Consider the following 22,691-nt stretch of genomic DNA (forward strand, 5'->3'; position numbering starts at 1 on the left):
ACACGATAGGACCTTTGCCTGAATCAAACAATGGGAATAAGTTCGCTATTACCATGATGTGCGATTTAACCAAATACCTAGTTACAATAGCTATACGGGATAAAACTGCAAAAACAGTTGCATCCGCAATTTTCGAAGGTTTTGTCTTAATGAAATCAATAAAGTCCGATTTAGGGACAGAATTTAAAAATGAAATTTTCTCGGAATTGACCAAGCTTTTAAAAATCAATCACAATTTTTTTACACCCTACCATCACGAAACGGTTGGTACCATCGAAAGAAACCACCGAGTATTTAATGAGTACTTACGAGCTTACCTTAATGATAATTTTCCTGAGTGGGATGTCTATCTAAAATACTTTACATTTCTGCATAATACAACCCCATATACGGTTTTTGATAACAAATTTACACCATTTGAGTTAGTATTCGGTAGGTAGGTAGGTTGAACTGGCCGGTCCATGAGGACCTCACATAGACTGATTGAGTCCGTAGTGTTACCAGAAGTTTGTTTTTTCGACCAAACTGAAAAACCCTATCAAAAACCAGGACCTATGTTATAAAATAACTCCGTCCTCTTGGCAAATACTAGAAGCTTCCTAGGACTTAAGTCACTTGCTGCTTCTAGATCTGACAGCTGTATCACTCCTAATAGCTGGAGTCTTAGCCTGGCAAGTGCAGGGCACGAGCACAGAACGTGCTCGATCGTTTCCTCCTCCAACCCGCACTTCCTACACCTGCTATCACTGACCAAGCCTAATTTAAAGGCATGTGACGCCAGAAGGCAGTGTCCAGTCAGAATACCCGTCATGAGTCTACAGTCCTCTCTTTTTAATGATAGAAGCAACTGTGTTAGTCTAAGGTTGTAAGACCTACACATAATCTTCGACACTTTACAGCCCCGCGCTTGAACCCACGCCTTTTCTGCTTGGTCGATCATGTGCACCTCTCGCCTTCGCTTAATCTCGCCCAATCTAATTGGGACGTCTACGGAGCAAGCTTCAAGGGATGCGCCCTTTTTAGCTAATTCGTCCGCTTTTTCATTCCCATCTATTCCCATATGCCCTGGGACCCAATATAGATGTATGCTTCTCCCTGTCCCGATTCTCTCCAGAGACTGCTTACACTCTAACATGCATTTAGATGCTGTGCTATGCGAGATTATTGCCTTAATTGCTGCTTGACTATCAATATAAAAGTTAACACGGTTGCAGCTTAAGCTATTCTCTTCCAGGGTTTCTACTGCTTTGGTTACGGCTAATATTTCCGCTTGGAAAACGCTACAGTAATCCGGCAGCCTGTAGGATCTGCTTAATTCCGGATCAGCGCAGTATACCGCAGACCCTACTCCTTCCACTATTTTGGAACCATCGGTGTACACATGTATCGCCTCGTCCGCCATTTGCGCACCCTTGCGCCAACCGTCCACCTCTATTGTGGCCTTAAGATCTCCCTCAAAGTGCAGGTAGGGAATCATGTAGTCTGTTCGTCTTGTGACTGAGGACGCTATACTACTATGGCCATATGGCGCTCAAGCTGCCCCGAAGCATCGAGCCTGGTTGCGGTCGTTAACGCTTTGTTCTTTGCTACCAGGTCTACAGGTGGAATGTGCAGAATGGCATACAGTGCAGCCGTCGGGGTTGTTTTCAGGGCTCCCGTAATGCAAAGCATCGATAGTCTGCATACCCCCTCTAATTTTTTGAGGTATGTTGTTTTTTGTGTGGCTTTCCACCAAACAAGAACTCCATAGTATAGAATAGGGCTTACAATCGCTGTAAAAACCCAATGAGAAAGAGAGGGCGATAGGCCCCACGTACACCCCAGCATTCTTTTACATGCATAGAGTGCCGTTGAGGCCTTCTTGACCCTCTCCTCCACGTTGAGCTTCCATGACAGCTTACTGTCTAGGATGATTCCTAGATATTTTGTGCAAGGTTGCTCCTGTAAGGTCACCGCTCCTAACTTAGGCCTGGTCCAATTTGGGACCTTGTACCTCTTTGTAAACAAGACCATATCCGTCTTCTCCGCATTGACTTTCAGCCCGACATTAGATGCCCAGGTATGAATATCCCGAAGCGCCCGATCCATCAAAGAACTCATCGTTGGAAGGCATTTTCCACTTATGACAATTGCAACATCATCTGCGTAAGCCGTAAGTTTTACGGGTCCCTCATCGAATTGCCTGAGCAGTTGGTTGATGACCAGTGTCCACAGCAGAGGTGATAGCACCCCTCCCTGCGGCGTGCCCCTGTCCACTGATTTCGTGGCCTCGTACAATCCCCATTGTGATGTAATCTTTCTGCAATTTAACATGCAGCCGATCCATCTTATTAAGGCAGGATGTACTTTAATGTAATTAAGACCATCCATAATCTCCCATTTTGCAACATTATTGAAAGCCCCGGCAATGTCCAAGAAGACTCCTAGAGCATACTCCTTATATTCCAGGGATTTCTCTATGCTTATTACCACCCTATGCGATGCGGTGTCTACCGACTTGCCTTTGGTGTACGCATGCTGTGTTGTGGAGAGCAGCTTTTCATCCACGTTGGACTTTATGTACACATATATCAGCCTCTCAAAGGTTTTGAGCAGAAATGATGTTAAGCTAATGGGTCTATAGTCTTTGGGATACACGTGACCGATCTTCCCCGCCTTTGGTAGAAAAGCTACACGAGCAGTTCTCCAAGAGTGCGGTACATGATTCAGTCTTATGCACCCATCGAATATTATTTTAAGCCATTCCACGACCGCCCTACTTGAGACTTGTAGCATGGCCGGGAATATACCATCTGGGCCCGGCGATTTAAACTTAGAAAACGTCTTCACTGCCCACTCGATCTTGGTATCGGTCACCAAGCCCGGCACCACTAGCTCCGTGATCGAAGTGTGAGTGATGTCTGCTGGTTCTTCTAAACCGTCTCCCGATGGGAAATGTGTATCGAGAAGCACCTCAAGGGATTCCTCACTATCACGTGACCATTCCCCGTTCTCTTTCTTTATTAGTCCCTGGACTATGTTTCCCTTTGCTAGGACTTTTTTCAACCGTGCTGTTTCACTGGAGCACTCTATGTCCGTACAGAAACTTTTCCATGAGTTTCTCTTCGCCCTGGTAATTTCACGCTTGTAGATCCTCAGTAGATCCCTGTACTCGTCCCGACACGCTTCGCTTTCCGCGGTCTTTGCGAGTTTAAACATTTCTTTTACCTGTCTTCTTAGAAGACTCAGCTCATTGCTCCACCATGGCGGCTTTGCTTTTCCTCTGAATCTTCTTAGAGGGCAAGCTTTGTTATACGCAGTCATAAGCGTCCTTGTTAGGAATTCATTCAACTCCTCCAGTTCCTCTACATTAGCAACCTCTTTGGGTTGTCCCAGTTTCGTTTCTACATGTTTCTGGAATTTAGTCCAATTCGTTGCCCTAGGGTTTCTAAAGGTTCCTCCCTTCTCTACCCTCTTTAGTGGGATGCTGAAGCTTATATACGCATGGTCGGAGAAGGATGGTCTATCGAGAACCATCCAATCATACCTTGATATATCACGCTCGGAGCTCAATGAAATATCCAGAACATTGCTGGATGTTGGACCAATGTATGTAGGAACATTTCCCCTGTTGGCTATCTGCAAATTGGTTTGCAGGATGTAACAAAATAGAGATTCGCCTCTCTCGTTCGTATCTGCTCCTCCCCACGCATTGTGGTGCGCATTTGCATCTGCGCCTATGACCAACCGCCCTTTGCGCCCTTCCTCCTGTACTAGCCTTTTGCACTCCATCGGTGGAACCTCCGCAGCATGGGCCATGTAGCAGGACGCCAGGATAAATGCCTGCTTATTCTTTTGCTCAACGGCCACCGCTACGAGATCCTCGGTGGTGTAATTAGGCAGCATATATGAATGTAGCTGTTTCCTTACCATTACTACAGCTCGCACCCGTCCTTCCGTTTGTGCGTAGTAAACGCCAAACCCGCGCGCGCTAAGTCCAGAAACCTTTCCTCCCGATGAGAGCCACGGCTCCTGGATCAGCGCCACGTCAAACGAACCCTCCTCAAGGGTTAGGAGGAGTTCGCTCGACGCCACTTTACTGTGTTGGAGGTTTATCTGTAGGACTCGCAGCACCATTGGGCTGTTTGTCCCCCTCCAGCACCTTCGTCTTGACGTCGTCGTCCTCCTCTTGCCCTTTTGGTTTAGAGTATTCGAGGCCCCCTTCAGCCCCTCGTGAATGTTGTGCCGTGTGTTCCTCTGTGCGAGTCACAGCACCATTTAGCGGTTGGTCCTCTTCTAGCACGTTCGTGGTGACGTCGGGGACCTCCACCTGTCTTTTTTCCCTTAGGCTTCTGAGGTCCTTTTCGACTTCGCCCACTTCCAGCGTGTTAGGATTTTTATCCTCGGGACTTCTTTTCCTGAGTCGCATGTAAATTTTGCCAGTGCCAAAGGACATTTTGCCAAGCTGCGTGTACAAAATATCCTCCGCCTGCTTGTTTATTTGGAAGAAGTAGAACTGACCATCCTCGGTAGGCCGAGATACAGTAAGTACCTTCCAATCCTGTGTCGGTATGTTCGGATTCTGATTCTGCAGAAGTCGCAGTGTATCCTCCGACTTCATCACGCATGGTATCCATACCTTAACTTTTGGTACCGTGGGGATTTGCGCTTTATCCACCACCTCAAACCGCGCGTTCGTGCCTTGCCTTTGGAGGTTTGGAACGACTTCCTCCAGCCACCGCAAGCTCGCGATGTTGTCGCACGCTATCATCTTCACACCATTATACCATCCCCCCGAATCAAAGGTTGGAAGGGGCTTACTTGGCTGTTCCCGCATCATCTTAAGCATTAAGCTAATAAGCTCCCTTTCCACAGATCTCCACCTTTCAGTAGTCATTTGTCCGAACGGACTGCTACGATCAACCAGCGCCACAGTCAGTGACTGCTTTGCCACATCACTCATCTTCTCGGGAAAAGCAGGAGTCTTAGTGTTATCTCCCTTTGGAACCTCCGAGAACACCGGAGTCTTCGCGTTAACTCCCTTTAGCGCCTCCGAGAAAGCCGGAGTCTTAGCGTTATCTCCCTTTGGCTTATCTCCTACTTCCGTAGTTGGAACTTCCCTCTGACTGGCAGCTTTCGAGGTAGTTGCTACCTCGCTATTGGAACCCATCTGTCTTACAGCTTTGGGCCTACATGTCTTGTCTATGCGACTGCCCTGCCTCGCGGCTCTAGGACTGGGTCCTTTCTGCCTCTTGAAAGCAGGCTTGTCGCCTTCTGCCGAACGGTGCCTCTTCATTCTGCCATTCGACGCTTCTTCCTCCTCGTACCGGTTGCAGAACCGAGGGTTTCTCGCAGCAAACCTTTTGAACTGCCTTCGACCTACTTCTACCGCTTCATGGGCCCATTCCAAGCGCTTGATCTCCACTTCTGTTGGGTCGACCACTGCTCCCAAGCGTTGTACAATTCTTAGTGCTGCACGGTACTGCGAGAGAGCTCTTTTACTTCCTCTGCTCCGTACCCTTCTCCACTCTTCTACTCCGTTTTCATTTGTGTGCTTCTCCAACACGGAGTTCATTGAATCAGCACTACTCTCGCTCCCCGAGTCCGACGCATCGCTTAATTCGTATTTGTCGTCCCTGGATTGCGACTCAGTCCTCCTCTTTACATCCTCCTTATTACGTTCAGGTAATGAGTTGTTCATCTTGGTCGTACGACCACCTGCCCGACAAGGCGGGCTCAGCGGTCCAGTATTATATACGGGGAAAGAACCGTCCGCCACAGCAGCGCCCCTTACTGCGGTAAGGCCATAAATACTTCCCGAGATGGCCCGGTGTCGGGAAGGCTCCGTTCGAATACAGCCGAATTTATCCCCTGGCTGCAAATCGTCCAATAGGCACGGTCCGCATAACACCCCTGGATTAGGGGGTTGGCAGTTCTTGGTCACCGACATCCCGCCGCCCTCCTATGAGGCGAAGCGGCGTAGATGTCAGTCCTAAACAGCTCCGCCTCATATTCGGGCGCTATGGAGTTCGGCTAAGCCCTCACACCAACGACAAGGTGCCTACCCTAGTGAGTATTCGGTAGAAAAGCTACTTTGCCAAATGAGTTATCAAAAGGAAAAATTGATCCAATTTACAACATTGAAAATTATGCTAGCGAAGTAAAATACAGAATGCAAATTCTCATATTTTAGCAAAAGAACTTATTGAAAAACATAAAGAAATAAAAAATTGTACGATAGAGATACTCGCCCAGTAAATGTAAATAAAAATGATATGGTACTAGTTCAAAAAGAGCCCCATGATAAACACAAAAATGTATATAAAGGTCCATACAAAGTGACTGAGGTAGACGGTGTTAATGTAAAGATTTTTGATAAAGCTAAAAACAAAGAAAAAACAATTCATAAAAATCGTATACAAAAAATTACTTAAAGAAATTAATAAATGAATTCTAATTATATTTAATCAGATATAAGATTTTATAAATATAAAATTTTCTTTTTCAAACCATGAAAAACGGTTATGTACTTTTAATCTATATAATGAAAAATTAACGCCTACTAGTAATATACAGCCCAATTCTAAACGAAAATTCCGTTCGAGTTTTTTCCCTTCTCCCGTTCCTCGTATTCTAAATAAAAATTACTTTGAGTTTTTTCACTTCTCCCTTTCCTCCTATTCTGAACAATGTTCGAAAAAGCGGAAACCGGTTATGTGAGAAAAGTAGGGAGTGCGAGGAGAGGAAGATTTCTCTGCCATTTCATAGGAGTTTTCTCACTAGTTAAATTAAAGGGAATGCATCAAAATAGTTAAAAGAAATTGGTTATTTAAGAAAGAACACTTATTTGTACAAATTTGTGCTAAAATATGTATTTACATTCTACCACAATATTCTCACTGTTAATACAACAACAACAACAACCACAATATTCTTTAAGTCGAAAAGTATATCATAAGCAACGGAAGAGATCTTCGCATATTTGATGCAGCCATCCAGATTGGGCAAGGATTTTTTAAGAAGGCTTAAGTAGATTTTGGCATATGGCGAAAGGGGAACTCAACTCGACTTGGCCGCCAGAAAATTGCTTTGCAGAATGAATGCAGGCAACTCCGGCGGATTTGTGTTATCCCGCCGGTTTTCTTCTTATGCTCCTCTGTTGATGTTGCTGTGGCACCAATTCATTACTCATTTAAGTGAATACCACATGAAATGCAATAATGTGCATTGTTTATACCTTATTTCTTAATTTCAAACAAATTGGCAACAATAATTAAACTTCAAAATTTTTTAAACAAAATAAGAAATGCCCAACGAAATTTCAATCGACAAAACAGCTTCGGAAATTCGAAATTCCTATTCCCCATTTATTCTTCTCCCTAGGAGAAAAGAATTGGAGGAATTTTTACGCGGGAATAAAAAAATCCGCGAGAACAAATTCCTCGAGAATATTTATAATTGGTCTGATAATTAATAATATAACTAGTAATATTATTAGTGATATAACTACTACGTTTTTTCTCACCGCTATACTCAAAGCGGTGAACATTTTAACAAATATTTCAAAACAAAAAATTATTTTGCCTTTAAAATGCTAAAAAAAAAATTAGAAAAACAAAAAAAATTGAAAAACCTTCAAAGACGTGCCAAATGAGCATAAAAAGTTCGGCATAGATCGTTCGTAACGCCGCAGATGACGGTTAATATATAGGCCACTATTTAGCGTTTGTAATATTGAGGCATTGTTTTCCGAGGAAACCAAGCTTTAACAACAAAGCTTTTAAAGTTAATTACATATTCCACATGAGGAATGCAAAGCGGAATAATTAGTCCGGACTAACAAAAAGAAATAATAAACAAGTAAGGACGGGACTCTCTTCGGCTGTGCCGAAGACCTTTCATGAATGGGGCTGAACAATAAATAATCGGATGTATAAGATAAGAAATATTAGTGAGCAGATGTACATACCTAAATGATTTTTAAGATAAATATAAAATAAAAAATGGCAAAAAACCCCCTAATCTGAATGATCGGTTGTATGGGATATATATTATATATAGCTCCGATCGAAATGATTTTTACAGGAAATCTTCTATGATATATTAGAATATCTATTACGAAGTTTCACGTTTTTATATTGGAAACTAAGGGAGAAATGGCCAAAAATCTTTCTATCTGAATGATCGGTTGTATGGGATATATATTATATATAGCTCCGATCAAAGCAATTTTTTCAGGAAATCTTCTATGATATATTAGAATAAACATAACCAACTTTAACGTTTTTATATTGGAAATTAAGGGAGCAATTGCCAAAAATCTTTCTATCTGAACGATCGGTTGTATGGGATATATACTATATATAGCTCCGATCAAAGTGATTTTTTCAGGATATCTTCTATGATATATTAGAATATATATCACCAAGTTTCACGTTTATACTTTCTAAATTGCGACAGGAATGACCAAAATCGTCTTATCTGAACGATCGGTTGTATGGGAGATATATGTTATAGTGGTCCGATCCTGCCGGATCCGACAAATGTCTAATATAATTAAAAAATACATCATTGTGCCAAATTTCATTGAGATATCTCAAAATTTGAGGGACTAGTTTGCGTTCAAACAGACAGACGGACATGGCTATATCAACTCAGTTCGTCGCCCTGATCAATTCGGTATACTTAATGGTGAGTCTATCTTCTATATTTCTCAACGTTACAAACATCGGACCAAACTTAATATACCATTTCATGTTCATGAAAGGTATAAAAAATGTATTCATTATTCCAAAAAAAGAAATAAAGGTTGTAATCAAAAAATGTTGGTCCAGGAATGGGAATGCATGGATTGCATTCCGGGGTGAATGCATACTTTAACAACACTGGTATGGTGATATTTCGCTGGAAATATCATTAAACTCAGAATTTGTTCATACTTTATTTAAAATTTACTCAAAAACTATCAATCTATAAAATGAAAAGAATTTTATCAGGAAAAATACGCTTACCCGGAAAATGTAAATTACGGGTACTATAAGCAAACGAGAGTAAATTTCTATGAATAAACAATGTTTTAGAAAACAAAAGCGTACATTTAATTATATACCAACGCGTAATTGGTATTATAACTTTGATTGGATAACGGCGGTAATATCATAAAGGAATCGAGATAGGTATAGAATTTTATATAAAAAATTATCAGCATCGAAAAAAATATTGATTTAGCCTTGTTTGTCCGTCCGTCCGTCTTTACGAAATTTGGTATACAGGCTTATCTGAGCGCAGAATATATTTGTATGGAAAATGGGCGAAATCGAACTATAACCACGCCCATTTATGGCGTGGGTTGACTTTACATTAAGAAATATAAATTTACAAAAATTTTGGAAAATGGGCGTGGCACCGACTACATTTGGGAGAAGAAAATTATTTTAACAAACCTTGAGACAAGTACTACCAAATGTAGTTTCTGGCTTTTTCAAATATTATTAGTTGCGTTGAAATTACAACTCACTAAAATTACGAAATCCGGAGATTCTTTGCTGTCCCGCAAGCTAAATTTTGATTTTTAACAGACATATATAAATGTTTCAAAGCAGGTGTCTATTTTTATTTAGACATGTTTCACAAAATAAAGGGAGGCTTCGAAAATAAAACCACAACCATGAAAAATTGTTGGACTTTCAAATTTTATGTAGTTTTGTAATAAAAAGTTTTTTTGCGGTAACCCTGCCCACCTTAATATAAATTTTCATCGCGCGAGTGCAACCGGGCGCACGCCTTGCGAACGCATCCCGATCAGCTGTCAACGACTTGTCATTTTGTGCATGGCCTTCTTCACAATCAGTCGTGATTGAAATTGCAACATAATTAAAAAGTCAATTAACAATGTTTCCCACATCACAAGGTTCAATAGAAAAATAATATACCATCAATGCGGTGCCGAATTTCATCGAATTAAACCGGGCAAAAATCATTGTTATTACTTACATCTAAGCAATATCATTACGAGCGCCAAGGCATAAAAATTGATGGCAATATGATGGAGAGAGTGTAAGGTCGTTTGCGTGTCAGGTGAGTGACTGGATTTATGTTTGGATTTGTTGGGTGAAGACAACAAAGCTGAACGGGATGCGTTCGCAAGGCGAGCGCACGTTTGCACTCGAGCAATGAAAATTTATATTAAGGTGGACAGGGTGACCGCAACAAGTTCTTTAACGAAACCACGTAGCGAATATGTATAGCTGAAAATCCGATCCGAGAATTTTCAGGTGCAAAACTCTCGAAACTCAGAGCTAATTTTAAAGTTCTTACACCGGATCCAGATTCAGCGTACCGAAGGCCTTTAGAAAAGTATTGGTTCATTTCGGCTTCTAAAGATTGTGGCCCTCAGGGTTGCGTGATTGTAATTCCTTTTTGAATTAAAGTCCACCTTAAAATCAAAGATGCTATTTATTTGTTATTTGATTCTTCAGCCAAATCAAAGATACTTTTTGATTTGATTCTTCAACCAAATCAAGGATACTTTTTATACCTTGCCTGCAAATGGAAGAAAAGGTAAGTATATGGAAATAATCAGAACGACGATCTAATTAGCTTTTTCTGTCCGAATGCAAACTAGTCCCTCTGGTTTTGAGATATCTAGATGAAAGCGGGTATGATGGTGAGAGTGTATATATTGGTGTCCTATTAGACATTTGTCTGAACCCACCGGATCGAACCACTGGACATTAATTTCCTTAGCGAGCTCTCTGGCCTCGTCATAGCCGATCCCCCTTACCAAAATTAGCTTTAGGCGCTTACGAGCCGATCATGCTCCAAAGCTTGGATAAGCGAGAACCCTCTGTTTATCCTCAGGCCAGATTTCTGATTGAGATTCCACCGGGTATAGGGGAAAGTATGTCAGCTGGAAAATAACTCTCAATATCCCATTACGACTAATTACATCCAGAGGGCTTAAGGTTTTTTGAGGCCGTCGTAATAAGACAAACTAACGCACTGCCATTCATCCGATGAGCATTAATTCTGTTACGCCTGAAATTTTGCGACGTTATCGATTTTCAAAAAAAAAAAAAAAAATACGCCTTTTTTGTACTATGCAAAAAATCTTCAGTTTTTTATATTGAACTGCAAGCACGATTTTCCCTACATTAAAGATATTCATACGCCCTAACACCCCGCCATATTGTGTTTTTATTTACAATTTATATATTTATATTAGCAATATAGGAGTATTACATATCTGCATATAACGAACGGATTAATGAGCATAGTTCGGCTTACACTCGAAATTTCGGGTTTTATCGAGTTGCCCTCTCTAGATCCCCCATATTCGATAAAAGAAAGGATGAGGCGCATATGATCGGTCTTTGGCTAGAAAACAGCTCCGATGGGAGCTGGGTGTAGAAGGGAGATCAGATTAGAGGTAGGAGGAAAAGGTCGCCGCTCGAATTCGCATCCGAAACGTTACCAGGTGTCACCCAGAATGGGGGTAGGATGCAAGTACCTACAACAACAACAACCGACGTTTTCGGATAACTCCGGTGTGTGTAAGACAAAACATCCCTATCAAAGGTACCCAAAAACATATGAATATAATCAAATAAAAAAATAAAAAGGTATCTTTGATTCGGCTGAAGAATCAAATAAATAAAAAGTATTTTGGAAAATACATATCTTTGATTTGAAAACATTTTTAATTACAAAAGTCGAGGTGCACACCAAAACGCAACATTAACATGCTTTGAAAAAACCTTTTAATGTAGACCCCTTCCACTTGTAGATATCTATCGAAATTTCGATTAGCGAATTTAAAAAATGCAACGACTAGGTTGACTTTAAACCATCATGTAGGTCTTTTACACTAGTTTCCAAATAAAGTATAGATCTAAACTACTTTTTTACTAAGGTATTAATCACCCAACTACCAAGGTTAATCTGGAGGTTTTGTAATTGTTGCAACGATTTCATTTATTCCTATTTGTATGGACACATTACATACTGGTCGCATCAAAACGTAGCATTTGCCTTTTTAATAGCTTATAATGGCTAAAGGGACATATTAATTTAAAATATAGGTAAAACCTTGGTTTTATGCTTATTAAGGAAAAATTACTCTATATAAAAAAAAAAAAAAAAAAACAAATTTTGTTTGGTATCATCTCGAAACTATACAAATACATTATTAATTCAAATAAGAATCACGCTACCCCAGTCGGCCTGTATTATCAATAGAACACGGATACCATATCAATATTTATTGATGAGACAGGATTACCAGTTTTTATACAGTATAGTATCCATATTTGTGGATGATGATATATTTCCCTTTTTATATGAATTGTGTATTAGTCATATATTCAAGACTAACAGTGATTTGTTTTGAATGAAATTAGTATATATAATCAAAAAAGCGAAATCTAGTTCCTGTTATCCCTAGTTTCGAGGCAACCTCTTTTGACATAATATATGAAGCACTCCTCGCTCTTTTATGAAGCACTCTTTCCCGTACACTTAACGTTAAGTTTCTGATCAATTATACATCCCTGTTCCGCCATTTTATTCAATTTCAATGCTTTCTTTTCTCGTTTCTCCCGTTTTCTAATTTTCTTAACTTGCTTAATAAGCTTATTTAATTTCTTTACTTTATTAGGTGTGTCATCACCATAATCCAGTAACGTTTCGCAGAAAGCTCGTCCCATATGCTCGTAGTCCTGAAAAGAAAAAAATATAGTTTGCAGTAAAGCCTAGATTTTAGAGTAGCAAGCAGTGCGATTAGATCAATCGTAAAGTCAATTTTCTTCATTGCTCAACAGTTCTTAGGGTAGTCAACGAAATATTTTATACAATCATTTGAAAACCAGGAGCTAATACCTCAAGAATTGATTAACGTAGGCCGTATCAACTGGCACGACCTATCGTATGACAATAAAGTGTTTCTCTTGATTTTCTTTAATTACGGATTTCATTCGTCAATACTTTCGAAATTTTGTAACATGAAATAAATGGAACATTATACATCATATAACAGAACTATGTACATCGAAAATAATAAATTTTTATATTTTTTATTGTGAGCATTTATCATTTAATCGTGTTCTACTCTGTTCTGCGAAACTTTTTTTTTAGTATTAATCAGGAAAATTGCAGAATACGCAATTTATAAGTTTTGCTGACCACAGCATGGAGGACCCACTCAAGACTTGAATTGTGAGTGCGTATTTCAAGGCAGTAACGTCACATGCTACATATTATTTTTCATTTCATTTATTTGTTTATAATTAAGTACAAAGATTTCATCTTATATAAAAGCACTGAATAGTATTATAGTCATATTAAAAATGATTATATCAAAAACTAAAACTAACATAGAAACATAAATTAATGTTAGTATACAATATAAAATCAGACAATATGGAATTACAAGTTTAAGATTTTAAAAGTTAAAAATATAATAGTGTTATTTAAAATACTCATATATTAACTTTTTAAATTGCATTGCGTTGCTGACGAATTGTAAATAAGGGGGTAATCGATTCCAAATTCGTATGGCGTTAATATAGATATGTTGATCTGAAAAAGCAGTGTCATGTTCTATTTGAATAATACGGTTTCCTCTTTCTGACTTGAAGAAGTTTAGTTTTCGGTGAAGATAATCCGGTTGTCGTGTGTATATTATCCTATGAAGGTATATTAAAGTTTTGCAGTTTAAAAGATTCTCGAAGGTAACACCAAAAATGAGTTTGGAATAATGAGATATTCTGTCAAATCGTCATATGCCAAATATATATCTTGCAATACTATTTAAAGCTACATTTAATTTACGCCTACTGGTTGCGTCACAACTTGAAAACAACGTCGGTATTAAGTATGATTTAGCCAGAATCATTCTGACTTCCAGTGGTATGAACCATTGGCGCTACGGGAGTGCCCCTAAATCCCAAAAAAAAATCCCCAAACACAGAATCCCCAGGTAAAAAAAAAAATTAATACATAATCCCCAAATCCCATAACCAAAATCCCCAACACAAAATCCCCGCACTTTTTTTGGGGCTAAATCCCCAAACCTTTTTTGAGGAAATATCAAAGAAACTCGAACACAAAATCACAAAAATTTTAATTAAATCATAAAGTAAAGGTCTGACGCGTATAAACATAATTACGCAACATATATATGTAAGTATGACTATAAGCATAAAGTAAAATGATGGGGAATAACCTAACGGGACACGTTCTATTTACATTGTGTTTTCATATCTTCTTTCTGTTCTAACCATGTCAATGTTATATTGCGAATTTGACAACAACTTCTTGTGTACATCAGTGGCACAGAGGCTTAGGTCTTCAACTACCGTGCAAAAGTGTCGGTTCAATGCCAGATCACGGAATTATATTTCATTTTCTATTTATTTAATTTGGTTTATAAATTTATTATTAAAAATATTGTGAAAAAATATTAAAAAATTTAAATGAAAAACCTAGATCTGGTACTGAACCGACGATGAGAAAATATCGCAAAATTAGCATAATCTCATTAATATAGCTATTGAATAGAAGGAAACTTCGAAAGCAAACTGCAAAAGTTCTCAAAATAATTGAAAAAAGGAAAATTCAAAGCGTTACAGATCTCTATCGACTAAATATATTCTTGTAGAAAAAATTCCGTTAAATTATAAGTTTTGTTTGTCAAATGAATTTCTATCGCCTTATTAACTGCAAAATGTATCGAATTAGTTACTTCTTGGCGATAGACGATAAAATTATCAGAAAACTGCTGGCAGGGTTTTATAATGTAATTTATACATAAAATGTATGTATGTATGTACATATGTATTTATAATTTGTAAAAACAAAAAAACAAATGTTCCGGTGTTTATCTGCAATGTAACGAATTTTGAATTTTTTGTTATGTAAATACTGTATTAATTGTATTTATAAGTTATTGCGTTGCAATGTATATTCTTTAATGTGCCCATTAAATATTTGTTAAATCATCAATATTAAAGTGTTAATTTGGAAATAGAATAAACATAAATATCCTTTTTCTGTGTGAAAACATTCAAATTAGGTTTAAAATCGCGGCGATGGTATTAAGACGATAAGATTCATCAGACTGGTTCAATTTGGCAAACACAACACAACGTGTTGAGAAACCTGAGGCTATCTTTCTTTCCTTCCAAAGTTTAACAGCGTCAATATATGAGTCGTTTATTTTGAAAGTGGGTTAAGTCCATTTTTTTTTATATTTAGATGTTTAAGGGTTTGTGTTTGATTTGTTTCAAAATATTGTTAAGTAGTATTAATTTTTTTTATGGCTTTGTTACCTTAAACATGTTAGAATATATAACGTAATATGTTTTGTAAACTTTACTATAAAAATAAGCTGTATTTCAGAACCTAAAATGGACTTAAACCACTTTCAAAATTAATAAAATGACTTTTTTGTTTGTGAAAAGGAATAAGTCCACTTATTTTTAAGAAATTAAATAATAGAATTTGTAAATATTTATCTTTGATGTATATGAATGTCACAGCTTTAAAATAAATAGGGAAGTTTTCTAGTTAGATACAGATTTTTATTTATGTAATTAAAAAAATGTTTTTAAAAATAAATATTAATTCATTTATTGAAAAATTAAATTTACATTCATTTATTTATTAAGGATAATATTGAAGATTTTGCCATATTATTTCTTTTCATTTAGATTATGTGTGAGGTTGTTAAAACACTAAGGGGTACTGCCATCTCTATGCCTATGGTAAGCAGTGACGTGAATGCACATCAATAATTTAATAATTTTGTCTACACCTATGTACGTACACACCGCGGAGAAGAGATGCACAAACACATGCAGATATCTTATCTGAGATGCTCCTAAAGGTATGCAATTGTGATTGAACACAATCGGCGGGAATGAAACCAATTGTGTTTTGCGAAAAGAAATAAAAACAAGATAATTAGTATTTATGCATAGGAATATGTATAATAATTAAAAATCAGTCTTTATTTCTTTTATATATGTATATTATCACAATGAAAGGAATTTAGGAACTTACACAAAACATTGTGATTATCCAAACGATTTAAAATTTTGACAAACGCAGGAACAGCTGGTGACTTGTTGGCAGGCAAACTAAATCAGAGCCGACGGCAACTTCCAAATCGCCACCGAACCCCGAATTCTCTCTCTTAACGAAAGAAAATGCTGGATCAAGAGGACAATTGGAAGTCAGCTGTTGCTTGCTCACAAACGAAAAAATAGTTAAGTCGAGGGCGGCTACCCGGTAGGAAATTAATTAGGCCACTGGCCTAAACATGCCCGCCCCCTTGCCATGGGCAATATTCGAAATGCCAACACCAGCCGGTTCAACGTTTGAATTGAAATTATGAAATTAACATTAAATTGAAAAAAGGAAAAATCTACCATACGAAGTTATGAAATGAACATTTGCATAAATTAGAATTTAACCATTTGAAAATTTGAAGATTTGAAAACAGCAAACTTGACTTACGAAACTAGTCAACTAAAATTTGTACATATTTAAGTATTTGAAATTTAAATACCAAATTTAAAATGAATAAAAAATGAAAGATGTTGCTGCTGCTAGCCTGCCGTGGAGCCGGAAATGACCTAACCGAATATGGTCGGTTGCAATAGCAGGCTTCCTATCGATGAAGTTGGTGTACCGCTCACCATGATTTTGGCGTACACGTCTGCGCCGATTACGAGCCGAATAGGCGACGAAACATAAAATTTTGGATCTGCTAATCGCATGAATTGCAATGGCGTAGCAATCTTTGTGTCCAGATTTGTTCGTGGACTTATTTTCGCATACCCTTCAACTACCGTCGCCAGTGTCGAGATCTGCTCGGTTACGCCATGTTTTCCACGAAAGATTATGTGACGACTTTTACTGTGGCCACCCCCTGCACGATCCAGTTGAATTTCTCGTGCTAGCTCTTTGTCGATAGTCGTATTCGGAGAACACGGGTCAATGAGTGCCCGCACAAGGTGAAGTCGGCCACCGGACTCAATTTTGACTATGGCGGTCGGTGCTATCGGCTCGAGGGTGGTCAAAATTGGTGTAGATGCCATTGAGGCTACTCTCCCCGCTCGAAATCCTTTCGGTGTTGCGCGTTGGATGGTGACCGATTTGATCTCGTTGGCTCGATTAGGCTCTTTCCGCGTATACGGTTTGCTTGCATTAGGAGCTCTGTGATCATTGCGACGTTTGGACGGTCGGAAAGTATTTGATGCCGAGCCGCCCTGTCGCCAATTTTTCTGCGGAGCAGGACGAGATGCTGAGCTTCCCAAACGCTGATGAACTGGTGTACGAAAGTCTCTACCTGTAAGGCTTCGTGGTATCGGCGATTGGCAAGTATTTAATGTCAAGTCGCGCGACCGCCTTTCGTGTTGGAGCAGCGGGCGAAAAGTATTTAATGCCGCGCCACTGCCGTCTATTAGAAGAACGCCAACTACCTCACTTTGCTCCAACTCCTCTTCCTCAACCTGTTGAGCCCACGATTTTGTCTCCTCAGTGACGTGAATTGACAAAGTGTCGTCAGAATCATCGTCTACGTTGCGGCAGCGAGACTGCAGCGTTATCGTCGGTCGACCGTTTGCCACGGCCTCGATATGTAGGGTGGTGTGGTGTTTCTCACCACAAAAATGGCAACGTGCCGTGCTAGAGCACGTTTCCATGCGATGGAATGGCGACAAACAGTTGGGGCAGTACTTGTGGATGAGTACCATCCTCAACCTCTCCTCTGGTGACTTAGCACGATATTGCGGGCATAGCCGTATACCATGGTGGCTGTTGCATAGGCGGCATGAAATCGGGAAGGAATGCGAAACTTGCTCCGACCTGTTGCGTGCTGCGACAAAACGAGACATTCTGTAATGAAGAGAAGTCGTTTTAATCAAGAAAATAATGAATTAGAAAGTAGGCGACGGGTGGGTGATGAGCGTGGAGGCGAGGTGTTTTGTCAATTAATTTCCGGATTCGTTCGTTGGTAGTCGGACCAGTTTCACGATTGGTCGAGTGACTAGTCTCTTCTCGGTCCGAACCTTCACTACTCGGACGTGATTGTCCGCACCGTGATGTATATCGACGACTCGGCCAAGTCGCCATTCGTTTGGAGGCACGTTATCTTCACGGATCACGACGAGATCATCCGCTTTCATGTCCGGTTGCTGTCGCTTCCACTTAGTCCTCTTTTGCAGCTCCGTAAAGTATTCGTTCTTCCATCGTTGACAGAATGAATGATGTAATGCTTTCATCTTTTGCCATCGGTTAATCACTGATGCTGGATTCTCGCTAACCTCAATCTCCGGGGGAGATAACAGAGGGGCACCTATAAGAAAATGTCCAGGAGTCAATGGTTCTAAGCTCGATGGGTCATTTGAAGCGGGACTAAGAGGTCTTGAGTTAAGACAAGCCACAATTCGACATAAAAGTGTCGAAAACTCCTCAAACGTATATTTGAGTCCAGATGCTACCTTTCTAAAATGGGTTTTAAAGCTCTTCACGCCAGCCTCCCATAAGCCCCCCATGTGAGGAGCTGATGCGGGTATGAAATGCCATGAAAGTTCTTGATAGAAATACTTCGAAAGAAGTGCAGTACGATAATCAGATATAAAAGTCTTAAATTCAGCCTTTAGGGATCTAGATGCTCCAACAAAGTTGGTTCCGTTGTCTGAATATATATTTTTGGGACATCCTCGGCGCGATATAAACCTGGAAAAGGCTGCTAGAAAGGTGGTAGTGCTAAGGTCATTTGTGGGTTCTAGATGAATGGCCTTCGTTGCGAAACAAACGAAAAGACAAACGTACCCCTTTGTAATAACACAAGCTCTACCTCTGTAGTTTTTTATCTCGAAAGGACCTGCAAAATCAACGCCGGTATTTGTAAATGCCCTAGAAAAAGTCGTGCGTTCTGAAGGTAGGGAAGCCATGATTTGAGATTGCGTTTGCTTTTTGTATATAGTACATACCTTGCAATTGTGAATGACAGACTTTATCATAACTTTGATCCGGGGAATCCAGTACTGTGCTCGAACTATTCGCAACATTAACTGGTTTTCTCCATGAAGCGTTATTTTATGTATAAACTTAACCACCAAGCGAGAGTAATGGCAATTGTAAGGCAGAAGAATTGGATTTTTTATAGCTGATGTCTTTTGATGCTCCGACACGGCGTTCGATTCTTAAAACTCCGCTTGGGTCGATAAATGGATTTAAGACTAGAATTTCGCTTTTAGCGCTTATCGCAAGTCCGGATTTTAAATTCGAAACCTCCGCTGAAAAATGTTGTTGCTGCCAGAGGGCAATTATGCGCTGGGTTGTACCTTTTATTTCCTCCGCAGAGATTGATACAGAAGCTGCTTGAAACATTGATTTCTGAGTGGGGTGGGTCCTTTGAATGAAACGAAAGACATACGATAGAACTCGTAAAGCCCTTGGAAGCAAAGAGAAGCGTTGGAGTATATCCGACACTTCAACGATTTTCGTTGCGTGGGAGAGCACGCGCTTTCCCTCTTCGTCAGTTTGGAAGCCCGACTCTTGTTTTGGCCATTCTGACTTGCCTTCTTGCAGCCAAGAAGGACCCTGCCACCACAAGGAGTTTTCAATTAAGTCCTGCGCTGTCACTCCACGGCTAGCTAAATCGGCAGGATTCGACGCTGAATCGACGTGATACCAATGGTGTTGTCCAACCTTGTCGATGATTTTGGTAACCCTGTGGGACACGAAGGTTGACCTAGAGCATGGTGGCTTTCTAAGCCACGCTAGCACTATAGTGGAGTCAGTCCACAGATAAACCTGTAGTGATCGAAGATCCAGGTTCATGACTACAGCGTCCATCATTTCAGCTAGCAGTACTGCTCCACACAATTCGAGACGAGGAAGGGAGATCGTTTTCACCGGCGCTACTCTTGTTTTTGCTAACAGAAGATTTACATCGGCGGCACTGCCTTCTTCTACGCGCATATAGATGGCTGCTGCGTATGCCTTTTCGGAGGCGTCGCAAAATCCGTGGAGTTCCATTTTGCACTGTGGAGAAAACCTAACCCATCGTGGAATCCGAATGTTATTAATAGCTGGATACTCCACAGAAAATTTTTTCCACCGGTCTGATGTGCTTGAAGACACTTCCTCATCCCAACCTGTTCCCTCTAACCAAACATTTTGCATCATAATTTTCGCTACTATGACTATTGGAGCAAGCCACCCGAGACGATCAAAAAGTTTCGCGATTGCTGACAAAATCTTACGTTTAGTTACTTCTTGACCTTGATCGAATTCTTTCGCAGTGAAGTAGAAATGATCCGAACATGCATTCCATCGAATGCCGAGGGCTTTAACGCTGCTTGCGTCCTCGAAGTCTAAGAAGTCTTGGCTAAGCAGATGAGCGGCAGGAATATCGCTCAAGACTTGCCTACAGTTGGCGGCCCACTTTCTAAGAGGAAAGCCTGCTGAATATAAGGCGCCAGAAATTTCATCACGCGCTTGGATTGTGGATTCTAAGTCGTGCCCACCTGCAAGTACGTCGTCGACGTACATATGTCGCGTTAAAATGGTGGCGGCGACTGGATGTGAATCTTGTACGTCGTATGCCAATTGAAGCAATGTTCTTATTGCTAGGTACGGAGCACAGTTTACCCCGAAAGTTACCGTATTCAATTGAAATTGACGGATGGGTTCGTCTGTAGACTCACAGAAGAGAATTCGTTGAAATTTCCTCTGCTGAGGATGGACAAATATTTGGCGATACATCTTCTCGATGTCGCTGCTAAAAACGAATTTGAACAGCCTCCATCTAAGAATTAAGATCGTAAGATCGCTTTGTAGGATGGGACCAGGAAGCAGAGCATCGTTTAAACTCACGCCGTTATCTGATGGACACGAAGCATTAAACACCTCTCTCACCTTCGTAGAAGTGCTTTCTGGCTTACTCACCGCATGATGGGGTAAGTAGTAGGATTCGGACAGGCTTGGTCGGATTTCAGACATATGACCTAACTGATCATATTCTTTAAGGACTCTTGTATACTCCTCTCGTAAAGAGGGGGTTTTGGCTAGCCTACCTTCACAACAAAAATATTGCGAGAACGCAGTTTTACGTGAACACCCTAAAGAAATATCTACTGGGAAATTCTTTCGGAAGGGTAAAGAGACCGCGTATCTCCCCGTGTCCGTTCGCGTCGTAGTTGCTTTGTAAATCTCCTCGCAGTATTCCTCATCGGCCGTACGGATCGCGTTCCTTGGGATATCTTCCAATTCCCAAAATGCTGCCAGTTGTTGGTCCAAAGAGATTTCATTGTAAAAAGAGACACAGGATGTCGCCTCTTTGTTTGCGTTGGTCCGTCCCGTAAGTATCCATCCGAATACCGTTTCCTGGGCGAGAAGATTACTCGTAGAGTCCTTCCGAATCCCCTCCAACATGATTTGCGGATAGACATCTTCCAAGTCGTGCCCACCTGCAAGTACGTCGTCGACGTACATATGTTGCGTTAAAATGGTGGCAGCGACTGGATGTGAATCTTGTACGTCGTATGCCAATTGAAGCAATGTTCTTATTTCTAGGTACGGAGCACAGTTTACCCCGAAAGTTACCGTATTCAATTGAAATTGACGGATGAGTTCGTCTGTAGACTCACGGAAGAGAATTCGTTGAAATTTCCTCTGCTGAGGATGGACAAATATTTGGCGATACATCTTCTCGATGTCGCTGCTAAAAACGAATTTGAACAGCCTCCATCTAAGAATTAAGGTCGTAAGATCGCTTTGTAGGATGGGACCAGGAAGCAGAGCATCGTTTAAACTCACGCCGTTATCTGATGGACACGAAGCATTAAACACTACTATCACCTTCGTAGAAGTGCTTTCTGGCTTACTCACCGCATGATGGGGTAAGTAGTAGGATTCGGACGGATTTTCGGACAGGCTTGGTCGGATTTTAGACATATGACCTAACTGATCATATTCTTTAAGGACTCTTGTATACTCCTCTCGTAAAGATGGGTTTTTGGCTAGCCTACATTCAGAACGAAAATATTGCGAGAACGCAGTTTTACGTAAACACCCTAAAGAAATATCTACTGGGAAATTCTTTCGGAAGGGTAAAGAGACCGTATATCTACCCGTGTCTGTTCGCGTCGTAGTTGCTTTGTAAATCTCCTGGCAGTATTCCTCATCGGCCGTACGGATCGAGTTCCTTGGGATATCTTCCAATTCCCAAAATGCTGCCAGTTGTTGGTCCAAAGAGATTTCATTGCCTCTTTGTTTGCGTTGGTCCGTCCCGTAAGTGTCCATCCGAATACCGTTTCCTGGGCGAGAAGATTACCCGTAGAGTCCTTCCGAATCCCCTCCAACATGATTTGCGGATAGACATCTCCCCCAAGCACAAGATCAACTTGTTCGTTCGCAAAGAATCTGCTGTCTGCTAGTTTAATTCCCGGGTTTCGTTGGATAGCCGGGTCAATATCGACGGTTGGCAGATTCCCTGTCAATTGAGGTAACACTAAAGCCGTAGTGCTGATGGATACCGTCGTGTCAAGGGGTGAGCCTATATGGATAGGGCAAGCTAGGGTGGAATGAGCAGACACCGTATTGTTGATACCTGACACGGTAGCGTTCACTTTTTTGGCTGGAAGCCCGATACGTCGGCGAAGCCGTTCCGTAATAAATGAACACTCGGAGCCCGAATA

General features: G+C 40.5%; 2 protein-coding genes across 35 annotated transcripts in view; one reads left to right on the forward strand and one right to left on the reverse strand.

The window, feature by feature from the left end:
* The window catches only part of Nadsyn (NAD synthetase), a 1,223,365-nt gene that overhangs the window by 445,435 nt on the left and 755,239 nt on the right, over positions 1-22,691 (forward strand). For 7 of the 9 annotated variants that reach the window (XM_067782501.1, XM_067782503.1, XM_067782511.1 and 4 more), the window contains one exon: positions 15,687-15,862. The exons of the other annotated variants lie outside the window; for them this stretch is intronic. The gene's annotated coding sequence lies outside the window, so the exon portion shown is untranslated. The remainder of the gene's footprint in view (positions 1-15,686; positions 15,863-22,691) is intronic. 9 annotated transcript variants of the gene reach the window in all.
* Nna1 (Nna1 carboxypeptidase) overlaps positions 1-22,691 on the reverse strand; it is a 725,779-nt gene that overhangs the window by 399,231 nt on the left and 303,857 nt on the right. For 24 of the 26 annotated variants that reach the window (XR_010952781.1, XR_010952783.1, XR_010952782.1 and 21 more), the window contains one exon: positions 12,627-12,695. The exons of the other annotated variants lie outside the window; for them this stretch is intronic. Coding sequence is in view for 20 of the 24 variants with exons in the window: in XM_067782491.1 (XP_067638592.1) it covers positions 12,627-12,695 (69 nt within the window). In the remaining 4 variants the exon portion in view is untranslated. The remainder of the gene's footprint in view (positions 1-12,626; positions 12,696-22,691) is intronic. 26 annotated transcript variants of the gene reach the window in all.

This window comes from Eurosta solidaginis, chromosome 4 (genome assembly GCF_040869045.1).
Source record: "Eurosta solidaginis isolate ZX-2024a chromosome 4, ASM4086904v1, whole genome shotgun sequence".
NCBI lineage: Eukaryota > Metazoa > Arthropoda > Insecta > Diptera > Tephritidae > Eurosta > Eurosta solidaginis.